The sequence below is a fragment of the Brachionichthys hirsutus genome, chromosome 3, assembly GCF_040956055.1.
Source record: "Brachionichthys hirsutus isolate HB-005 chromosome 3, CSIRO-AGI_Bhir_v1, whole genome shotgun sequence".
Lineage (NCBI taxonomy): Eukaryota > Metazoa > Chordata > Actinopteri > Lophiiformes > Brachionichthyidae > Brachionichthys > Brachionichthys hirsutus.
This window is the reverse complement of record NC_090899.1, coordinates 14,509,725-14,533,471: the sequence shown is the minus strand read 5'-3', so window position 1 is coordinate 14,533,471 and position 23,747 is coordinate 14,509,725. Positions and strand designations below refer to the sequence as shown.

Below are 23,747 nucleotides of genomic sequence, written 5' to 3'. Positions count from 1 at the left end.
GAGAAACCACCTCTTGTTTATCCGCCGCGATTAATATTTATGTCTGAGCTTTGCAGTGGCCGACTGCGACTTGCGTGTGGCGGTAGCCAAGAACGAGGCCGAGGCTTCGGTGCCGCTGAAGCACTTCAATGGGAGTTGAAACAGTGGAAATTTATGTCCTTGTGACACGGAGTTATGCGCTCAGTCGACACTAGCCACCAGCCTTAGCTGGAATGGCTGGCTCACAGCAGGGAGCAAGCGCTGCAGAAACGACCAGATGACATAAAGACAAACAGATTTATTTGGGGCTGTTCTTGATTCAGGGCTTTTAAAGATGTCTTCTACATTACTGATCATACTGCATACAGTGAATGTTTGTTTTACATCTTGGTTATGCTGCTTAGCTTTGTTAAGATTTTAAATGTCATTCATCCACTAAATTACTTCAAAATGAACTTTCCTACAGATGATTGAGAATAATGTCTCCCTTATGAATTATATTATTCACCCAATTCATTTTTAAATACATTTAAGAGACTGAGTTACTTTGTTTTGCTGTTAATTAATGAATGGTTGTTTCATTTATTTATTAAAATGTCCCAATTTATGTTATTTGTCAATCCAACTATTTATACCTAATTGCAATTACACTCACTGACTTCAATTCAATTCAATTTAAAAGCATTGCTGACTTATGACCCATTATAGGGAGGTTTTAAGTCTTTCTAAGTCAATACTTAATCACAATCCAAGCATATAAACCAAACCTGCTTTAGTTTAATCTCCATAGGGGACAGAGGAAGGAGAGAAATCCTGCTCTAACTGATGAAACCTTAAATCTAAACAAATTTCAGCTCTTCCCAAACCTGGCCAGTTAACTAAATGCACTGCCCTATTCTCAGAGCAACAACCAGCCAGGTTTCTGAGCAGCAGAATAGATCTCTGAGATCATCTACCTATTTAAATTCTGCGCTGCTCCAACGCTACGCTGGATTTAGCGGTAAGTGGAAAGACGCCTTTGAGAAATTGTCAATGATTAATTTCTATGGACAAAAAAAACAAAATTGTACATGAAAGTGCAGCTTCTTAGATCCTGGCCTGGGATCGTCCATGTCTGGAATCACATCTTATTACCCATGACAGAAAAGCGGGCTGCTATTCAAACAAATGTGGAGCAAAAATCCTTGGCACACTCTCGGCTGACTTCTGATTTCTTTTAAATATCATTTCATGTCAGAAGCCAGCAGACAGTGCGAAGAAAAGTGGGAATGATGGATAGAGAATCATGGTGGAAAATGACACGCCTGATATCCCTTGATGACTGTCTGTTCATATGGAGGTCTCTTTACTTTTACTTCTGCCTGCATATGCAAACCATTGTTGGCGGAAATCTCAAGTCGACTTTCAATGTTGTTTGACAAAAGAGCAGACCTCAGGCACTTGATGTTCCTATCATCCCATTTAGCATACTATAAATATCCATGTAATCTGATGTCCAATTGTGAGACAACAGCCAACAACAATCTTCTGTTTTGCATTGAATCCACTGGTTTCTCTCATTAGTTCTGGAGTGAAGTAAGCGACAGACAAAGAGCAGAGAACAGCAGGAACACAAAGGAAAATAGAAAGGCTGGAGTCTGGATTGACTTAAAACACCATTACCATCTGCCAGGAGTGGAGCAAGGGAAGTCTGTGGCTCATTGAAGTTTTCACTGACAAGAACAGTCTCAAATTCCATCCAAGATTTATTTATTGGTTCTCTGATGCTGACACAACGTGTTTTTAATGTCAGAAATAAGGTTGCATATGGATGAAAAGTCCTTTTCCTGTCCCTTCCCGCCTGCTTTTTTTCCCCCAGCCCTGATGTCAATCCGTGAAACAGACAAGTAGACAGGCAGAAATTTCTCTCAAACCAATAGGTTACTTCTTCAAAGAAGTGTGGGTACTTGATGGAGGGGCCAGGCCACGCAACAACAGACATCTCAGGGTTTTCATTATGCTTCCCATCTCTTTCCTGACATTTGTAACAACCGCAGACCATGAAAGGTTTATGCCCTTCATTTTTTATTTTATTTTTTCATTCTGTGACTGTGGAACGGGGCTATCTAAATAACATGCATGGGTGTGTGGGGCCATTATATGACAGGGCAAAACTACATGTTCCTTTGGCCTGACTTGATTAATAGATGAGAGACAATACAATTGTGAGTAAAAAAAAAAAAAAGAAAAACAGGCCATGCCAGTCAAACAGCTGCACAGGAAAACAGTGGAAACCAATAGTGAATGAGAGAGAAACACCAATGAGGCTGAAAGGGAGAGAGAACAAAACATTAAATGCAAAGCATAGCAAAGATGACCTCACAGAGGATATGCACTGATATGATAATAGACACGTTTCCCCTCTAACACCAACACGCATTATGGCACAGCGTCACAGGGGGATTTGCGTCTGACCCGTGGCTCCTGCAGGCACTCAGATCACAGGGATGTGAACTGCTGGCCATGACAGGAGCAGCCTTTTTCATGTAGCTCAAAAATGCATAAAAAAACTTTAGAAGAGATTGCATTTGTTTCCAGGGAAATATCAGTGTGAAAGAAATAAGAAATCAGTCTCCCTCACATAACCTTGAACAGTGTGTATTTTTCTATGTTTTCCCTGCCACCCCATCCCCCCATTGGATGTGCTGGGGAAACTTGTAAAAACAGGAATGTTTTATTAATGATACTGTTTTAAGTGAGCGCATGCGTCCTGGGCTATTATTAGCAACATGCTTCTTGTCACTATGCAGTGAGTGCATAGCCTCCCTGTAGCCAAACATTCTTGCTGTCGTTTGCCTTAAATGGGATGCTGTGCTGCGAGGTGGGTTTTTTTTGTGTGTGAGAACATACAAGAGCTGTGAATGCTGGAGTTGGGCATCCATCTGTGCAAATTCAACTCTTCACGTGTGTGTGTGTGTGTTTGTGTGTCTATCCTGACACTTAAATAGCTGTTAATCTGGGTTCAATTATGAGAACAAATGGCCAGTTGTGTAAGGTCCACCCCTCATTCTCAATCTCGTTGTGCACTTCTTGCTGTAGTTTCCCTTCAACTTTCATTTTCGTTCTATTATTTCTTTTTATTATTCACGTCCTATTGTTCACTCTCTCTTCCTTTTGCTTTCCCCCCATAATCTGTCGTGCTACAATTATGTCACGGTTCATATAGCGTCCAGCAATCATTCTAGAGCACGTCTGTTAACCACCAACCAACTTCTACCAGACCCCCATGCGCCCACCCACCCACCCACCTATGTTCTAGTCCAGACCACCACAAAGCTATGAGGCCAGCTGCGGTAACAGTATTAAAGCTGAATCCATCACTGGTGGAAACTTATGGCGAACCGGTTCTGCAGGGCTAGATGCTTTAAATGCATTACTGTTCCAAGTGTCTATGCTACTTCCTTTAGTAAACTTTGTCAGACAAAAATCTAGATACCAAAAATGGACACAAACATAAAGCACACACACATGAATGTACATGGTAGTGTGTGGGAGGCCACTGTGGTCCGTGTGTGTCACTGAATCTGAGGTTAGCAGTGGCCAGAAGCAGCGGTGGGCAGGAATTACTGGCTTACTCTCCACTACTACTGCCACTGCTATTACCAGTATGGCTGCTACTGCAAACCACGAAAGCATGCTGGAAGTATAAGCAAAGTACACGGAAGAGGAGCTGGCTGTCGAACATCACAGGGGAAGAGGACAAAAAAAAAAAAACGAGCATAAAGGGTAAATGGGAGGAAAGTGAGATGGTGTGGAAGCATTAAATTCAGCAACAAAACTGGACAGAGAAGGCTGACAAAAGTTGGACAAAATACATTTTGTAAAAATTTAAACTGCATAGAAAATAAAATGGAAAAGCAAATGTTACAGTAAATGTGGAACCGACAAACCTGAGGATATAGACCAAACACTGAACCCTCGCTGGGTTAATGCACGATACAATAACTCCAAGTCTTTCAACTCGGAGGGCTCGGAGTCAGGCAGCTGCAGTGACTATAAGTCTCTGACTGTTGCTTTAATCAGAAACCACAAATTATTTCTGAAAGCTTTCTGCCGAAGCTTGGTTGAGTCCCCATTGCTGGATTGTGGCATGTTCTTAGGACAGGGAATTAAATCATATCCCCAAATGCCCCCCCCCCCCCCCCCTTTGAAGGACACTGACCATCTGTGCTATCAGCAAGACCTCGATATGAAACACCTTCCAGTATTGAAAGACCCTGCAACATCAAAAAGATAGAAGGGAGGAGGAATTCCAAGAAAAAGAAATGTTCAGAAGTGAACAGTTATTGTTTGCCATGTTCAATATTCAGTGTGTGTGTGTGTGTGCCAATGTAAACTGCACATTTCAGTCATAAACAGTCAGGTCCATATTTTTGTCAATGGATGTGTTTTTTGTAACAGAGATAGAAGTGCACTTTATTCATTATTATTTTCATGTTTTTTAATATGTTATGAATTTGTGAGTTTTCATCTCAATGTGTCATTTTTACTTGCGTTTGTGTTCCTGATTTTGCCCGTGCTGAAGTGCCCTTTTGCACTGCGCCTTGTGGTTGTCAGTGCGGTTCTGCACTGCTGACGGTACATTGTGGGAAAAGACTCTGCTGTGATTTTCTTCGTAGGTCGAGTCATTTATGCCAACGTCGCTTGTGCCTATTATTTTCCATTATATATTAAGTCGTCTACAGGAGTATGGTTTTGCATTGCTAAGGAAAATAAATGCTGGCAAACTGTCACCCGCGTCGTCCCCCTTGATGTCCTATCCACGCACCCACGAGTTTGTTACATTAACTTTACATTTTATCATTTGTTGTTATTTTATGTTTCATGCACAGAGAAAAAATCATAATTTGTGAATCATTTCACTGACAATAGTGAATAAATCGATTGTGATTCTGCTTCAACATTTACAGTACCTCTTCTGTGGGATTGGACAAAACAAGCAAGACTCCACTCCCCATACTCATCAATGGAACTTGGGCAATCATGACTCCAAATACTGCTATTCTTTGATTTGATTGTCATCTATGATATTCACGTGCCCCAGTGGTGTTATAACGTTATGGTTGATCAGCTGTAGTCCACAACAGTGAGTATATATTTCTTACATATGCCGACTTTCCATTTTTCCTCTGCACTTAATCTGCCAGACTAAAGATTGAGAGGGACAAACAACAATTTCAAAAGCAGAAATATAGTTCTCAACATATTTGGTTATATCATGGGAATTATTGCAGAGATTTTCCCCCACAAAACATATACTTACACAACACATCACCTATTCCCCTTCACTCTACTGCTTTCTACCCCAAACTCTTTCCTCAGTGCTCTTTTTTTAACCTGCCAGCTCACAGACCAGATGTGTAAATGTTTCTCCGTGTTGCTATTCAAGCCCTATTCCAACAGAAAGGCAGAGTGAGAGGAGAGGAATATTTGACTTCACTCCACCGGAGACCAGTTTCATAAATCTTGGCAGCTACACAACGGTGAAAAAGGTAGCTTGGCTGGCTTGGGCAACAGAATGTTGGGAGAATGTTGACGACATACTGAACAACATGATCCTAATGAGTTGGAAAATCCCTGGCCCTCCAGAGGACTGTCCAGATGCTACCGTCATGAGAAATGCTACTGTTTTATTGAATTCAGACTCTACTTCCTTTCAGGGAAGGGGCAACATTTATTTTTTGACCATTAAGGTACGGCATTCTCAGACATGAAGAAGAGTAAAACATTAAGCGTAAAACCATTCCTGAGTTAATTTGCTTTTGGCTGCTGGTCCAGTACCCCACACTGGGCAAAGAACAAGATGACCTTTATGTCAAAGTGTCTTGTATTAATGCCCTTGTTTTCATTGCTTTTAAGATTTTGATGTGCGTGTACCCATTATTTAGAGACTGCAGCCTGTTTGTACTCTATTCTTATTTTGTATAGCTACTTTTAGGTTGACTAGTAATAGGGCAAATTACATAGCTGTTAACATTTCATGAGAGTCAAATCACTGGAAGCTTTAACCAGCTCCAAATGATCTCTGGATAATTAGCTGGTACTGAGAAATAAGTTTTATTTAATGGAAAAAATACCGGTATATTTGGTCAAAAAATTAGAGTAGAGGTATTTGAGAAAAAAAGTGTAATAACTGCAGTAACTACAATACAAATTAACTCTAATAAATAATAGATTAAAAAGGGCCCAGATGTGCAATGCTTGCTTGTTGTTCTATCACTTTTCATCCTGTGCATATTTTTTTATTTTGTCTTGTGACACTTCTGTCAGAACAGAAATCACATTTTTAGACAAATGAATTGAAACGACAACTCTTCTGTCTCTTCTCTGCTGGAGCTGTTCAACGTTTAATTATATTCAACCGGGTATAGAGAACTTGTTGTGAAAGAAAAGTCAAGTACAGTTGACTTCATGCGTCTACTGTCGAGGGTGTTGCTTACCTGGGGCTTTATACACTTCTTTGAGGAGGCTTTCACTGAGTATAAATGGGGCTCCGCTGGGTATGCTGTGGGTCCAGCTCTGGCAGATCGCTTGCAACAGTAGCTTCTGGGCTCTTGTGGCCTGGATAGTGAAGTGGGGAAGCTCAAAAATACACTCAGTGGTGGGGACCCAAGACCGTTTGCTCCTAAAAGATAGGTACATGAGACAAAGACAGAGTTAGTTACGAAGTCACAACCTTTGACCCTCACAGTCGAGAAGTTTAAAACAACACGGAGAAGAAAAAAAATGAGCACAAACATTAAAAGGTATAACTCTCATGGCTAATTCATGTGTGATAATTGGAACAGCAAGAATCGATTGCTGATATGATTGGGATAAATGACTATATACCCCCCGTGACTTTTATGTCTTGGGGATAATGAAAGAATGGAGAGCTGCATGTAAGCGCCAACCTATACTTTATGAAATATAAACCGATGGAAACAAATGGTTCATGACTTCCACGAATACATCAAATCAAATCACCGTAAACCAGCTCACTGATAGATAAATAGGTAGAAGTGCATTCCAAAAACAAACTGACGGAGTCCGTCGTCCGAGCCAAGCTTTCGTTAGTTACTTGGCATGTAGGTGTAGTTTCCCTCTTTGCCGCAGACCCCTCTCTACCCTCCGTCAAAACTGTGACGATGATTTATGTGAAGAGATGCACAGCCCAGAAACCTGACCCTGAAAAGAATCTTTACGCATTTAACATTTCATCTGTCTCCAAGAGTGTGTAGTGAGAGAGTGTGTGAGTGTGAGCGTGTATTTGTGTATGACAAGCTGATGAGATGAGCGTTCAGGGGGATGAGGTAACAGACCAGTCATTTGGAGTTCTCCAGGCCCCTGTCTGTCAGAACCTCAGTGGACCACGCTCTCATTTATCATCCGACAAATACACACACACACAGAGATCTACACAACAATTATTGTTAGGACATTTCATTGACTTCCATTCCTTGTCTACAATCTAATCCAAAGAATAATATTAATCATAGCTAATTCCCCCCTCCCAACTTTGTCCTAGCCTCAACCCCCCCCCCCCCCCCCCCCAAGAGTCCTTCAGATCCCTGAATCATGGTTCTTTTTCTCTCCAGGCTGTGAAGTCATGGCTTCAACCAACCATACACCAACCACAATCTGGCATTATACACATAAACACTCCTGAGAATTGTCTTGATCACAACTGCTGATCTCTGTCCTTCACACCGCGCTCTCTCTCTCTCTTTTCACGTGTTCATCCATTGAGGTACATGTCCCTCCCATTGAGCGCCAGGAAACCGCCTTTCATTTAAAAGACACCCAAGGAGGCTGAAATAAACATTTCAAAACATGGCAGTTTGGTTCCTCCATTGTTTTATCCTCTTCAGTTGAGTTCTTGATCACTAGCATTGCCCCTGCCTGGACACGCATCTAATTTTTTGGGGCATGTATGTGTGCACATGTGCTTGCTTGACTACATATCGTAATGGAAGCACTCTGAGCGGCACATTCTGTGAAAATAGAGCCGTGACTAATTCCAGGGATGGTTGTGGTGCGTCAGAAACGAGCATCACAGTTCATTTAATCACACATCCATTTTGGTCTGGTCCTAGTTCATAGGGTGGGATATGTCACAGGGTCTCTCCCTCCGCTCAGCAGCTCTGCAATCGTTTAGCTCCTTTGGTTCTCTCCCTCTCCATCGCTCTGTGTCTCTTATTTTTTCCCTTTATTCTACTCCTGGGTGGTTCGCCAGGGTGACATGAGCTGTTAGCTGCACACAGGCAGGCCCAGAACTCTGCTGTGGGGGGTCTACTAGGAGACTGAAAGTGAGAGTGTTTGATAAAGAGAGCTGTAAACCTACAGGAAGAACAAAGGGAATAAGACAGGAAAAACTTCAAATCTGACAGGGTCAATGAGTTTATCTTCAGAGCACACATATATGGCGAATTTTGCATTCCTTGGAACCATATGTTGCACATGGCATCACGGTGAACTGTGCCCTTCCACGATTAGAAGCCACTACTGTTGCATGCTATACAGCAAGACATCAATCAAAGAGATTTTCATGAGTGTTTTTCGGCGCTCAAATGCTTTCATGCTTGCGTGTGTACACATAGTTTGATGTTGCTGGTGAACAAAAGAAAGTGAAGTGGACCGAACAACAACAATGTACCACATGCAGAGCAAATGTGCCTGCAAAGCCACTTCAATAGGAAGACTGGCAAGCGATGAAAGTTTGTTGGCTTATTCAAGTGTTTATAGCGTTTCAGGGGAGCTGTCATGTGCATGTGGTTGTCTAAAACTTTAATTATGCACCTGTTTTTATTATATAATGCCCATTTCTCTGCAAACAGCAACTTGGATCTTGGAGCTAAATGAGAAGCAGAAACTCATTAGGCTGTTTTAGGAACGTTGAACGTGAGGACAGCCAGACACTCATCGGATTTCATTAAGTAGCTGGCACAGTTACTGCTTCTTGCTGCAACATGGTAAACAGCCGCCTGGGAAGCACCGCTTTTCTGTGTTACTACATATGGAGGACAAAAAATGGCACAATTAAAAATAAATATAAATCGGAAATAAAACGAAAAGAAAAATATATATACCGTATTTTTTGGATTATACGTCGCTCCGGATTGTAGGTCGCACCAGCCAAAAAATGCATAATTAAGAAGAAAAAAACATATATAGGTCGCACTGGAGGATAAGTCGCATTTTTGGGGAAAATTTATTTGATAAAATCCAACACCAAACAACATATAGCACAAAGAACATGCTAACAAGTTTACCAAAATATCAGGTTTTACTCGGAATCACGAAATCCAAGGAAATCTTCATCCTCGGTGTCACTTTTGAATAACTCCGCCAACTCGGCAGGTAGACAAGACGCCGCTTCCTCTTCTACGTCGCTTACATCAGACTCATCGTCAGTTGCAGTTCCAATTATTCCAGCCTTTCTGAATCCCGACAGGATGGTTTCGGTTGTCACTGAAGCCCATGCTTTGTCGATCCATTCAATGACTTCCAGGAAAGTTGCATGGCGCATTCTCCCGGTTGCCGTGAAGCTGTGCTCTCCATCCGTCATCCACTGCTCCCACAGGTTACGCAAAACTGCCTTAAAGCTCCTATTCACGGAGATATCAAGTGGCTGGAGTATTTTGGTTAAGCCTCCAGGGATGATGGCAGGTATGGAGTTTAAAACTTTTAATTTATTTTTCAACTGTGGTGTGATGTGCGCTCTCATGCTATCCATCACAAGCAGAGCTTTGCGTGCTCTAAAGAAGCCATCCGGTCGCTTATTGTAGCACTTTGTAAGCCACAAGTTCATCATTTCTTGATCAATCCACCCTTTCTCGTTCACGGCGACTTCAACTGAGGAGGATTGGATTTTTGGCATGGTTTTTCGTTTGAAAATGACCATCGGTGGCAGTTTTGATCCATCTCCACAACATGCCAGCACCACTGTGAAGTGTGATCTCTCATGACCAGTTGTAACGATATTCACACTTTTTTGCCCTTTCTCTGCAACACTTCGGCCCATGGGGATGTCAAAAGTGAGGGGGACCTCGTCCATGTTAATAATATGATCCGGTGTCACGTTGTGATCACTTACATGCTTTTCAATGAACGCGCGGAAACTGTCAACCTTGGCTTGGAAGTCCGCTGGCAGTTTTTGGGACAGTGTCATCCTTGCTCTGATAGAGAGGCGTTTGCGTTGCATGAAGCGGTAACACCAAGAAGGTCCTCCCGCAAAGCCGTTTATATTCACTTCCCTGGCAACCACCTGGGCGTGGAGACGCAACTGCACCGTTGACAAACCTCTCCCAGCAGCACGTTGTTCAAGCACCCATGCGTGAACTCGTTCCTCCAACTGCGGCCACCTAGCTTGTTGCCCGCGATTAGCTTTCTTTGTTTTCTTCATTTCAGTAAGCGTAACCTCCGCTTTTCGCCAGTCCCTTACAAGTTTTTCGCTCACTCCAAACTTTCTTTCTGCTGCTCGATTGCCGTTTTCGGCTCCATATTTCACTATCTGAAGCTTGTAAGCCGCGGAATATGACTTTCTTTTCGGCGCCATTTTCATTCAGCCCTTCTAATTTGTGTTTTTAGATAACAGGTGTGACAGATAACTCTGAACCTCCAGAAACCGCGACAGATTCTGACGGGTCACAGAGTTCCCTGTAACACCTGTTATAGAAATGTGTAGGCTACTGTCTCTGCGCTCACAGATTTTGTAAAAAAAAGCATATATAAGTCGCTCCGATTTATAAGTCGCACCCCCGACCAAACTATGAAAAAAACCGCGACTTATAATCCGGAAAATACGGTACATAAATAAATTAGAAACAGTTAATATAAATACAAAAATATAAAACAATATTCAAAAATGTAAAATATATGTGGAAATAAATATGAAAATGAATCTAATTAAATATCAATAAATAAATAAAGGATCTCTGCTCTTTTTCATGCTGCAGATGAAAAATGCAGCAAAAAACAGAGGGGCCGGTCTTAAGTGTGTCTTGAGTTGAACTGTTCGCCTATTGGTTGGTGCAGAAATCGACAAGGTAGTCTTGGCAACAGCGACAAGAGGAAGTTGCCACCCGGCTCTCAAAGGCAGTAAATATGGCTACAATCTTGAGGGATCTCCGTTCGTTATCGGATATTGCTGATAGTTTACTGAGTCCCTGAGTTGACTTGTGTGAAGTTGTTGAGCAAGTAAATAGTCAAGTCGCAAGTTCTGGTGACGGTGGGCAAGTTGGTCGTCAATCGCTGGAGCTCTCCATGCAAGCCGTGGAGACTAAACGTGTTGTTGTTTTTGTTGATCAACCAGTAGGCGAACAGTTCAACCCAAAACACACTTAAGATCCACCCCTTCATTTGAATAACATTTTTTGCTGCATTTTTCGTCTGCAGCATGAAAAAAATAAATGGAGCAGAGCACTTTTATTTAATTATTGTTATTTAATGTTTACATATGTATTTTCATATTTATTGCCACACATATTTTACATTTTTGAGTCTTGTTTTATATTTTTGCATTTATATTAACTGTTTTTCCCCCATTTATATTTATTTTTAATTGTGGCAGTTTTTGTCCTCCATAACTATATGCCTTGACAGAAACAAAAGGGTCCTCAATGCAAAACCGGCAGCATTAACAATAGTAATAAGTGACTGCATTAAAGTATGTCTAAACTGGAGATATTCTGTATGAGCATAACGCCTTCTGCATAGTGCTGAATCCCTATTAGGAACTGGGTCTGCAGGCGGAGCAACCCTCACTAAAGCATATTTCTGCTTTTAAAATATGGAGACCTACAAGAATCAGGCCCACTACCCACTTTGGATTCTGACTCATAGTTTAAGAAATCCAGTCCTTGGCTTGAACTTCAGAGCCTGATTGAACTAGCTGAGCTCACAGTAGGCCTATAAGTCAATAACTTTATTTTATTAAAACAGAGGCCACCAGGATGTTAAAAGGAAATCAAAATTAGTCAGGAGCTATGAAAAATTAGGTGTTTCAATTTCAGCCAATGAAATATGCTTTCCTCTGGTGTATTTCAACAACATTAGGCCTCATTTCCCGACCTGTCCCCTGGTAGTAGCGTGACTGAGTGACGCAGAGCTACACGCGGGCTAGGGCGGGCAAGTTGGCAGAATTGCAACTGCTTGGCTAAAAAATTGGCTGGATGGCTGACACAAAGTCTCGCTGTCCAGAGTCCCTGTCAAAATCAGGTAGAAAAAATGAAAGGGCACGGCTTTATGCAGGGGGTGTGAGTCAGTCATAAGTACCATACCAGCTGCCTTTGCCTCAACTGTTTCCTCTGTGTATCTGCCCGGCGCAGACATAAAGCAGCGGCAGCAAATTATTTTTAGTCATTAAAATGAATGAGTGCAATCTACCAGTAAAGTAGACTTTACACAAATTAAATACACAAAATATTTTGATTAGTTCCAAACGTGGCTGAGAGACATGTCATGACAATTTGAGAACAAGGTATCGCTACCTAACCCTAGACTTCCATTTAAACGGCTTGAAAACACCGCCATGCTTGTCCATTATCCTTTTTGCATCATAATGGCTGAAATCCTTTCGGACAATTGGTTCTCAGGCTAATCAACTGGTCTGGTCTGGTCTGACTGTGGTCATGACTTTATAGAAATGGCGCTCCATGCTGTGATTTCTGCTTTATAGAGGCCACAAGAACAGAAATGCACAGACACCCAACCAGAAAGACACTCAGACCTGTACGGTGTACCATCATTAATATATGTTTACCAAAGTGCACATAGTGTGTACTTACATAGAAACGCATTCACTATCATACACGTACAAGTGCATTCACATCATGTGTACATTGCGTATTCAACAAACGTACGCGATCGTTATTGTGTGCGTGTCTATATAAACTACCTCATCGGGTAAAACGACTGACACAACATAGGCTCACAGCGCTTGTGCCTTAATTCCAGTGACTTCAGAATGTAGCTGAACTCTAAAATGACCATACAAGTAGGCAAAGAACACAAATGATCAATAAAGAGGGTCTTGATGGCAGCATGACGTCACAATCAGACACTTTTTTCTAACATGTACGTGCAATATTATGTCACCTCTCAGTGATCCCTATTGATGTATATGTAAAAGACGTATGGATGCATAGCATGTAAGCATTAACAGGCAAACCATCTTAAATGTGCGTTCCTGTTTGCGTACATCGGGGGGGAATAAATGGGCCCTCGGGGGCAGACATTCAGTGTGTGGCCACAAAGTGGGTAACAACAATTCAATGTTCTGCTGAGAGATCTTGGATGATAGCATCAGTTTGGATATTACTACAGTTGCATTTCTACTGCGTATTACTGACTACATTTTTATTACCTGCTTTGTCGCAGTTCCAAGCAAGTTGAACAGGTCTCCAAAGTTTAAATGAAATGTTAGACTAATGACTGGTCAATGTTCATCAAGCAGTGATTATTCTTGTTGGGTCGTCGCAGTCTTCGGCATTTATTTGATTGGAATGAAAGCTGTGGCGTCTGAAGGCCTGGTCACACCTTCGGCTGTTTGCTTCATTATTCATTCAAGCTATTCCTGATCAGTTTCTGAGGAGGGAATAGTCCTGTTGGGGAGCATGCCAGCGCCATAAGGGTAAAATATTCTTGCATACAAGAGATTTTTTCTTGTCTACAGTGGGGTTACGGTCAGATTCTACATTTTCGAAGACATTTGTCTAAAATGTAATAATCAGTGTTATTCTCTTTGCCTCAGTGGTTTTAATCAAGCCTCTGATTAGCAGAAAACACTGAAAGAATGTGTCCTGCAAACTGAGAAAAAATGGAAAACAGGCAAAGAAAGGAAAAAGGGCAGACTACAAGCGTGTAAGTCATGTAGCATCCTCCAGGCGAATTAATAGCTAACATAGGGAGGGCTGATTAAAATAGCAATTTGGAAAAGCTCCAGTACAATTTAAGGAATGGAAGATCCAATAGCGTGCTTTGTACTTGCACAGAAATAAATCAATGTGGGTGCTGCATTGCAAAGAGGTGTCTGGTAATGTGTCAAAATTTAGGCATGTTGACATAAGGGCATATCTTTTGACAGGGGACACTACTGGGAACATGAGTGTAAAGCAATCTTATATGCCTGAACTACACACCAAATGTGGTCAGGAAATTATTTTTATACCAGCATTACTCCATGATTGAAGGAATATCATCCAGAGCAGCTGACCCTAATGTTTTACACACTGTCTCAGAATACAAGCTGTGAATCTGTGCAGTTTCCAGAAAGTCCTTTTTTATTTTATCTATTACTTATATACTGTATAGTACTCAAAATCTGCTACCTCGTTTTTTTCCCCCAAATACAATGACACAGACGGCTGTGGGAGTCAGGAGATGTCGGTGAATTGCAAAGAAGACATTCACACAAGCACTCCTTCCCTAACACAGGTGGATTTTGTCCCTAATGGGATTTAAATGGGAAATTCCACATAAGCTTGAACATGATACCTCAATAACCTAAAAAAAAACCCTGAGGTTAGGAGCGGGTGGACACACTCAAAAAGATAACTTAAGACTAGTTTTAAGGCAGTCAAACAAAAAGCCAACGAGATAGTCAATCACTTTTGACTGGCCCCCCAATGTGCTACTTTCTCTTGACTTAGACTTATCTGAGTCCATGGCAACGCCAATGTGATCCATTATGAGGGGACATATTTGTCTGGTAGATACAATAGATAGCCACCGTCTTGGCACAAGTGATAAGTTATCTGAAGTTTCTACAAATCATTCACTGTCACACCCCTACCTTAATTAAGCAACACAAACACTCCCTAACGCAAACAGTCCTCCGTTGCTCTTGTTTCCTACTATTTTAAGCTTCTTTGGAGGGAATTCGACTGAAAGCAGAGGGAAGCTAAGACTGACATGCTTGCACCTTTCTTCTTTTTTGTGCAGATTGATTTGAAGTTTTGCAGAATTTCCCATCTCTCCCAGCCAAGGTCACTGACCCTCTTGAAAATAACCAGCTTGAGTTATGGCCTGCTCTCATGTCCCCTCTTTAATCTACAAAAGTCTTGCTACAGTGTCTTGCAAAGCCTCCGCAGGAACGTTATAAATCGTGCAAGCACTTCACCCTGAACAATAACATCTAAGTAGTCAATTTGGGGAATGGGAAACCTGTCATTTTAGCACCTGGTTGGCAATTTTGCTGAAGACTGGCATTTCTAAAAGGAGAACTCACATTATCACAGAATACTAAGAAAACTGTATTAAAACAAAAGAAAAGGGAAATAATTGATAATCATGAGGAAAAATGTGTGTTCTGCTGCAGCTTTTCATTATCTACCCTCAAATGATTTGTCAAACGCTCAATGGGAAATACCTGAAGCTGTAGCTGGCACAGAAAATACAGCAAACTGTGCTTCCAGCAGTGCCTTAAATGACAACAGCAAGCCTTTAGACTCTTCTCGAGTGTCTTTGGAGTTTGGCTGAACTCTGAGAGTACCACATCAGCAGGAAAACAAGATTACAGTCCCACATATTGGGGGGGGAAATATATTTTTGTTTAGCAAAAGTGCTACAGTAAATTCAAGCCATCTTTTGTTGATGCACTTGACTATACCACCACTAGATGCAAGTTAATTTGTTCGCTCCCTTTGGATGGGGTATTATTACATATCACTGTACCCTATTAGTTTTCATTTTCGTTCTGTCGATGAAGTACTGGATTGTCTTTTTAGTGTCTGCCCTGAAGTTTACAGACATCCACTCCAAACTTACCAAAGTCTTTGAAGTGTCTGTGCTGGTTCTGGGTGTGAGTTAAGGGGAGGCAGGACTGCATTTGTGGCCACAACACAAAGGTTTGTGGTTCCCCAGGGTCAAAGGTGATTCATGTGTGTATTTCTCAATCATCGGCCTTCAACAGCCTAAAGTCTCCATAGAGTAAAATATGCTGGGCTCTTTCCCTGATACACACACATATACACACACAGCCTTCCCCTTCCTCCCATATGGAGCACCCCTGACCATAAACACACACACACACACACACACACTTCTCATGAGAGGGTTTCATTACACAGGGATTACTAAAAGAAATGTTTTAATCAAGTTGTGCAGACAGCTGCAGACTGCGAGGCGAGAAAATGGCAATGACGTGGTTCATCAGGCGTTGAAGGAAAACACATCAGGAGGCCTGTGTGCGTGTGTAATATTGTGTCTGTGTGTGCATGTAGCTTCTTGCCCCTGTCCAGCTGTACAGTACAGGACATGCTGTTCCTTATAAGGATGCACAGAGATAAGAGACGTCAGACAAAATTTATTATTTCAGATTTTACTGTGGATTTTTGTATGTCCCGTTGTCATAACAACAAGGGGACGTACAAAACAGACTGGTTGTTTTCAGTATTAGTTTCTCAAGGACTTTGTCCTCTGCATTGATGGCCAGAATAGAAATTGTATGATTGAATAAAGTTTGGATGATTTTTCAACGTTTCCTTTAATTTATTACCAAGTGAACATTTCTTTTTTTTCACTGGTGAATGCTGGAAGGACTTGTTTCTGGGAAGTGATGGATCAGTACTGAGGACTGGTGGGGAGGAGAGGACAGTGGAATGCACCCCACAGTAGATGATAATCCACTCAGAGCTGATAATCCATATATCCTTCCCTATTTCCCACTGTTTTTCCTCCCTCAAAATTCAGTTTCTTAGATGACTAATTCTGGCATTAATAGATTCCTTCGGTCAAACGAAAGCATCCACAGCTGCTCCTGAATCCACCACAGTGGCTGTGGCCTTTACGTGTGAATACATATCGAGATATAGTTCATAACATACTCTTTAAGATTGAGTTATAACCCATGTTGTTTTAAGCTACCAAAAGACACTTGCAATCAGAAGGGCAAGTAAACACCTTCCACAGCAGCTTGACTGCAGCGTCTGTAGCCCCGAGTGTCTGAATGGTGAGGAGAAGAAGAAAACTGAAAGGTCAATCAGTGAGAACTCAAGCCTCGCATACAATACATCCATTGATCACTGTCAGCTGTAAAACCAAATAAAACTCTCTGACACCAGACGCACGGGAGAAATAATCCTCACCACCAAACCGGGCCAAAATGCTTTATAGGTCGTGGCACATGAAAAATTATGTTTTAACTTGTGGCTCACAATCTTTTGCACTCCTGTGCTGTGAGTGAAAAGTGGAACAATATTACATCATATGCCATTTTGGGCTTTTAATACGCACCTGTTAATACAGAAAGCCCACTTGTTTCAGAGTGTACAGTCGACATCCCTTCAGCTTCATCATGTGAAAACATGTTCTTTTTTTTTTCTTTCTCCAAACATTCCAATGTTTCCCAAAAACACGGAAGGGTCCTGTTCATGTGTCGCCTTGTTCAACTACATTAATTCCCTGCAGCTCTTATGGAGGCTGAACCACAGCTCAAAACTGGGCATGGCCACAGCAACCACACTCTGATTTAAGGTCATTCAATTATCCTTCATCATTACAGTTCTTAGTAACTTTAACCCTGCCTGCATAGACCTTGTCGAGTAACGCAAGCGATTACTTCATTCATCACACAAGCGACACGAATCAAAGACTGGTTGAGGACCACAGCAGTCGACGTTGAAACTGTGTGTGACATCATTCACAAAGTCTTTGTCATATACATGTATACTCAGTGCACAGAAATGGCCCCTTCCCTCCAACAGCCACACCCAATTCAGTTTTCATCATCCAAATTGATTACTTGCTAATAATCCTGCCTGCCAACATGGCCAGCAGACAAATAAAACAGCCACAGGCAATGCTCTCACCAGTCAAAGCTGTGCATGCACTGTATATTTACTACACTTGACTTGGTTGTCTATGGCTCACGTCTGAATAACATAGAAAGCATTTGTCTGCCCATTCTTGGCTGTGCTTGGAGACACAGACCAGGAGCAGTTTGCTATGACTGGTAACTATGAACAGGAGTAATGAGGCATTACAATCACACCAGAAGACTCATGCCTCAGATGCCTCAAGCAGCCTTCATAAATCACAACTAGAGCTAATCTAGAGTCTAGACTACTGATCCAGATGCCATAATGGACTTCTCAACTCCATATTAAAATAAATCCAACAGGTAGTGCTAAAAACTGAACCGGCCATTGCAAATGTAATAGAGTCGCTTCAATAATTAGATATCAAGGGAGAGCAAACGTTCTTTTCAATTTAGAACTTTTCACGAGGCAAGTCAGCTTTTGTGGCTATAAAACATGCACCTGTAACACCACATGCTTCAAGAAATTATCCCCTCAGAAATAGCTGAGCGACGAATAGGGACTGCTAAAAACGCCACATAAAAGCTGGCATGGGGCTGAATTACGACCTGCAATGTGACGAGCCACACTGGGCTGCTGCTGGGTTGTTGGTTGGTTGGTTGGTTGGTGGGCCCCGGCCTTGGCCTGCTTCCATATGCTGCTGCCATCAGCTGGCCCTATATAAAGATTATTATATGGTGTGAGTGCAAGTATGTGTGTGTGCGTGTGGGTTCGCGTATGGGAGTGAGGTTTTGGGGAGATCGATGCAGGTGGCACTGACTGCCACCTCCCTCTCTTTTACTTTTTTTTTTGCAGGCACAGATTTTATCTGGGATAACAGGTTTAAAAGCCTGACCAATTGAGACTCTATAGAGTTCCTCTGAAGTTGGCGCTCCCTACATTGCCTTTCATTAGGAATAAGTACAGTCTAATGCCTTTCAGCTGCACTTTAATTCACTGGGAGTGACAGTTCAACTTTTTGTGACAGAATGATGAAAAAAAATTAAAGGTTAGCCTAAATAAAGCAAAGAGGCTAACTTCAGTACCTTCAGTAGTAATCTTTTGTTTATATCCTAATTCCTTGCAATTGCATTTTTCTAATTTCATCAAGTGTTTCGCTTTGTCAGAGCATTCATCTCAAATGTTACATTTTCATTATTCTTTATGTAAATCATTTACATTTCATGTTAAATAATTTACCAACTTCTTTAAACAGAATAACAAATGTAACATTTAAAATGAGATAGTATTGTGTACTTCCAAATTTTCACTCCACAAGAACAAATCCAATTTGATCCAAAACCTGTGACGCACAGGAACTTAGTACCAACCAAGTACGGTAAATAAAAAATAATGGAATTAAATGAAAGTTTGATCACAATGGAGTGATTAAATGTCTTACAGTATTGACAATCAATTAATGAAATGCTCCGTATACATGTACATAATGGTGGTATGAAAACGTGCTTCTTGTTCTAATGTAATACTATGCATCTTTTATTTTGAACATGCTAACTGGAGACCGTTTATGTATGCTCAAATGAAACATTAGTTTTTAGTTGTCGTTTTATTTTTAAGATATTCAAGTTATGCAGAGGATGTGTCCAAATAACTTTTATAATGAACAATTTCGATAATAAAAAGAAAAAGTGAAAAGGTGATTTTGACAACTATTGGAGGGACCACGATCAAACTTGGCTTTCAGATCACGGATGCTGCTAATTATGTGATTTGTTTTTAGACAGATAGACTTTTTCACTACCGACTCTTGCTTATCCTTTGATACAATTATTATTACCGGTACTTCATTCATTCATGCATTTTCTTAATTTACACTTTTGCTTCATCACTGAGTGATACTTCAATATGCATTGTCAAAAATCTAAAGCATTTGAGAATGAATTACTTCAGACAATCAGAGTTGGGTGTTTTAAGAAATGCCCCAGAAGATGTAGCAACCCTGAGACAATGCTGATTTTCCGTTAAATATTAACCATACTCATGTCTGGGCACAATGTCACAGGAGATCATACAATAAGACTCATTTCAGTTGTTTTTAAAATGTCCGACCAAGGTTTTATCCAACATTCTCACAGTCCACCTGGGATGTATTACAGCATTTGAAGTCACTCTGACTAAAGCCAGTCAGGTTAAATATTATAACTGCGGTGAGATGTCCTTACAAGGGCATTTTAGGGAATGGCCGCAGGAAAAAACTGCATAAGACAGATTGGAATCGTCTGTCAAATATTTCATTTCCAGACAAAATTACAAAGTTAACAATCTGCAGTTGCTGCAGAGCAACTACCCTTTCTTAAAATCAGATTTTACTTTAAAAAGTCTGTGAGACATTTAGTCTAATTGAACATGCCCGAGATCTCATACACAATACCAAACACCTAGTGAAAGCCAAACCTGGCAGGATGAAAATGTCAAAGCTGAGCATTTCCACGCTGAAGGCACGGCGCTGCCCATTGTAAGAAGCTGAAGCGTTTGTGGTGAGGCTGACGGAAACACGAGCTCCAACGTGAGCCAGCTCATCAGGACAGGACCAGTGGCACTCCAAATCTCTCACGATCACTTGGCATACATGCTTGCATAAACCTAAACTGTGTCCAAGTAGGAATATAGTAAAGGATGCAAAATGTGTGCATTTGACTTCAACTGCTGCGCCACTCAAAGCAACCCCTCTCTCCTGTCAGTTATCATTAACTTTTAATAGAGTCAAGATGGACAGAAATCCGCCGCTACCTTGGTAATGGAAAAGCTTATTATCCAAGCATCTGCGTAGCAAAATTACTGACAAACACGCGAACTGGAAACAGCTCTTTTCTCAGGCTAGTCTCTGTCGGACTCTCTAACACACCTTCACTAAGGTCTCCTACTTGCCAGTTTGGTCCATATATTTCCGTAAAACTTCAAACACTTGCAGGGCTCTGCTTAGTATCTGCTCGGAGAACAGAATATCTTGGAAAGAGGTGTTGTTGGAGTGACATCAGCACTGAGAAGCAGTCCAAAAACAAACATCAATACAGTCCAACATAAATGCTACCACCTGGCGGAATACATCCTTTGGCTTCACCCAGTGTGTCACTCAACTTTCACCTTTAGGAGAACTGTCTTTCTTCATTTATATTCTTGGGCAACAGGCAACAGCCCAAACACACACACACACACACACACACACACACACACACACACAAGTGTCTCAGTTAATATGTGCTATCGGATTTTCAATTCACTGTCCGTTCACCGTCTGGCTTTCTTCCATGTATACAGCCACAAGACAAAATTGGTGCAGCCAACAGCAGAGGACATCAGGGCAGAAGGAAACATATTACCGTCATTATTATTTTTTCTATACAGATAAAGAACCTTTGCCCCCAAAGCCATCACACAATGATATGCATATTACATATTACATATGGACATCAAGTGTAATTCTGTTTGGACGTCTTCGTAGGCCAACAGGTAGAAGTAGAGCTGGAACAACAATCCTGCCTACCATACTGTGGTGGTTTACTTTATATACTTCATTTAGTGTGTTACATGTGTAGCACAACCTCATGTGACTTGAGTCACCTCACCCAGGCTTGTGTGGAGCCACATTCCCTTCTGGTCACAGGTGACAACCAGAATACCCTTCATTTACGAGGCTGAGGGCAACCCAGTTATGATGCAGCTAACCACTATAGTGTGGCTAGATATTACATTTAAACCGATGAAATCAAATCAGCTGTTGATAGAAGTATTGATCATCCATCCATCCATTTTCTTGCCGATTTTCCACTTTGCGGGTCATGGGAGTTGCTGGAGCCAATCCCAGCTTTTGAGGTGTACCCCGGATGAGTCGGCAGCGCATTGCGGGGCCACAAAGAGACAAACAACCATTCACGCACACACACTCACACACTACGAACAATTTGGAGTCATCAATTCACCTAAATTGCATGTTTTTGGAGGTGGGGGAGAACATAGAAACTCCACACAGATAGGATTCAAACCCAGTACCTTCTTGCTGTGAGGCGACAGCGCTAACCACTACACCACCTTGTCAAAATTCTAAGGTACGGTATATGTTTTGGAAGGATCAGATTTCCTTTTATTTCCACTGTTTTATTCTCATCTTTGGAGAGTAGTGAAAAGCTAACTGGGCTGGAATTACACTTCATTATATTTGTAGTGAGTGTGAACAATCACATCATTTCACAAATTTAAAGCTGCCAATTTGCTGTCATGACATATAAAGTAATAAGGTTTGTGGAACAAAGACCTGTCAACAATGTGAAGCAACCAAATAAAGGGCAGGTAGGTAGGTAGGCAGGTGGGTTAGGTAGGTAGGCAGGCGGGTTAGGTAGGTAACCCCAACACCCTGCACTGAGGAAAAGCCACTGGCTTGGATATCCAAGATGCTGGGACAATTTTACTTGAAGCAAACACCAAGAAATCTCTGTGAGACTGGAATGAACATCTTGTATCATGCCGACATGAAAACAGCTCTTGCTGAAAGATTGTAGAGCTTCTTTAGACACCTTGAGCTAGTTTGTCATCGAAATAGAGCTTCGGTAAGGGCAGGTGTTCAAAAGAAAAGTGCAGGATGCGCTTCACTTCACTGGCTTTGCTTATCTGTCAAACATGCTCCTCATTATTCATCCAGAACAAAATTGATAGGTCGAGAGTTAATTAGGTTTTTGACTGGAGCAAGACGCGAGGCAGCCACTTGGACAGAAAGGTTCAAATATGAATCACTTCAAACCTAAAATGATAACTTCAAAACCCATATCGTCAACCGGAAAGAGCCGGCGAAAATCAAAGAAGTGCTTCAAGCCTGTCAGAAGCACTCTGAGGAATGTCAAAAATGAGATAGAGGGGAAATAGGTCTGTTAAGGGCAGCAACACTTATCTTGGGCAGTGTGTGATCACATATTCTGAGGAATGATTACAATTCCCTCACTCATTCTACAACCTATTCAAACAACAAAAAGATAATGGCGCCCTGATGAATACAGGACCTGTGCATGCTGCATTCAATCAAAGAGCACGTTCGTTCTTCACGTGCCAAGGAGATTGTGAAAGGTTGACAGTGTTATTTCTAAGGTTTGGTTCAGGCTGAAAGAAAAGCCACAGGAGGGCATCGCTCTGGAAGGCTCGCTGGAGATGAGAAACATTTAGTGATTGTCAGAAAGAAAAATAACATCCGTTTGACATCTGAATCCACTATTTGAGGCAAGGCAGGAAAGGTTGGGGGGGGGGGGGGTAGGTGCTTGAGATCAAACAAGCAGCTAACAGTCTGTTATTGGGAGCAGAGAGCACAGGGAATTCAGGTTCTGCTTCCAGACGCACACACGCCACATTGAATGAAGGCTTCCTGTGGCCTGCGCAGCACTGTACATTAGATGCAACGGGAGAAGAAGTCAGGAAAAGTCACAACCATCTGCAGCTCTTTGACATGTTTGAGTCTGAACTAATGGGGGGGATATCAATTCCCGGGTTGGTGTTCTTGCACAGGTTTACATCAAGGGCTTTCCACATGATTACTTCTGCACAGGTTTACGGATTCCTATGATTGTTGCTACAGCAACCAGACAGCAACGGATTATTAAACGTTATATTGACAACAGATCAAATGCAGGTGAACTGATTCCAACAATACTATGATTAAAATATGGCCAATCGCCAAGACCGAAAGAAACATGGCATACAGTCATCCACTGTTTCATTGTTCATCTTTTTCTCTCCCTCCCTCTTTTTCATCAACCTTTTCATGGTCCATCCCTCATGCACATGTATCACACTGTCTCCCTTCAATCACATAAAACTGTCCCTTTATACTTACAGAATACCCCCCCCCCTTTCCATTCCCCTGCTTTCTTCCATTCTATTTGCATTTTGATAGCTTGAACCCTTAAAGACTTCAATTATTTTGGGGTCCATCCCTCTCAAATTATTCAG

General features: G+C 41.6%; 1 protein-coding gene across 1 annotated transcript in view; it reads right to left on the bottom strand.

Moving 5' to 3' along the window:
* Nucleotides 1-23,747, bottom strand: part of LOC137917696 (intermembrane lipid transfer protein VPS13B-like) — a 303,427-nt gene that overhangs the window by 229,386 nt on the left and 50,294 nt on the right. The window contains exon 17 of the mRNA XM_068760421.1: nucleotides 6,459-6,643. Coding sequence (XP_068616522.1) covers nucleotides 6,459-6,643 — 185 coding nt within the window. The remainder of the gene's footprint in view (nucleotides 1-6,458; nucleotides 6,644-23,747) is intronic.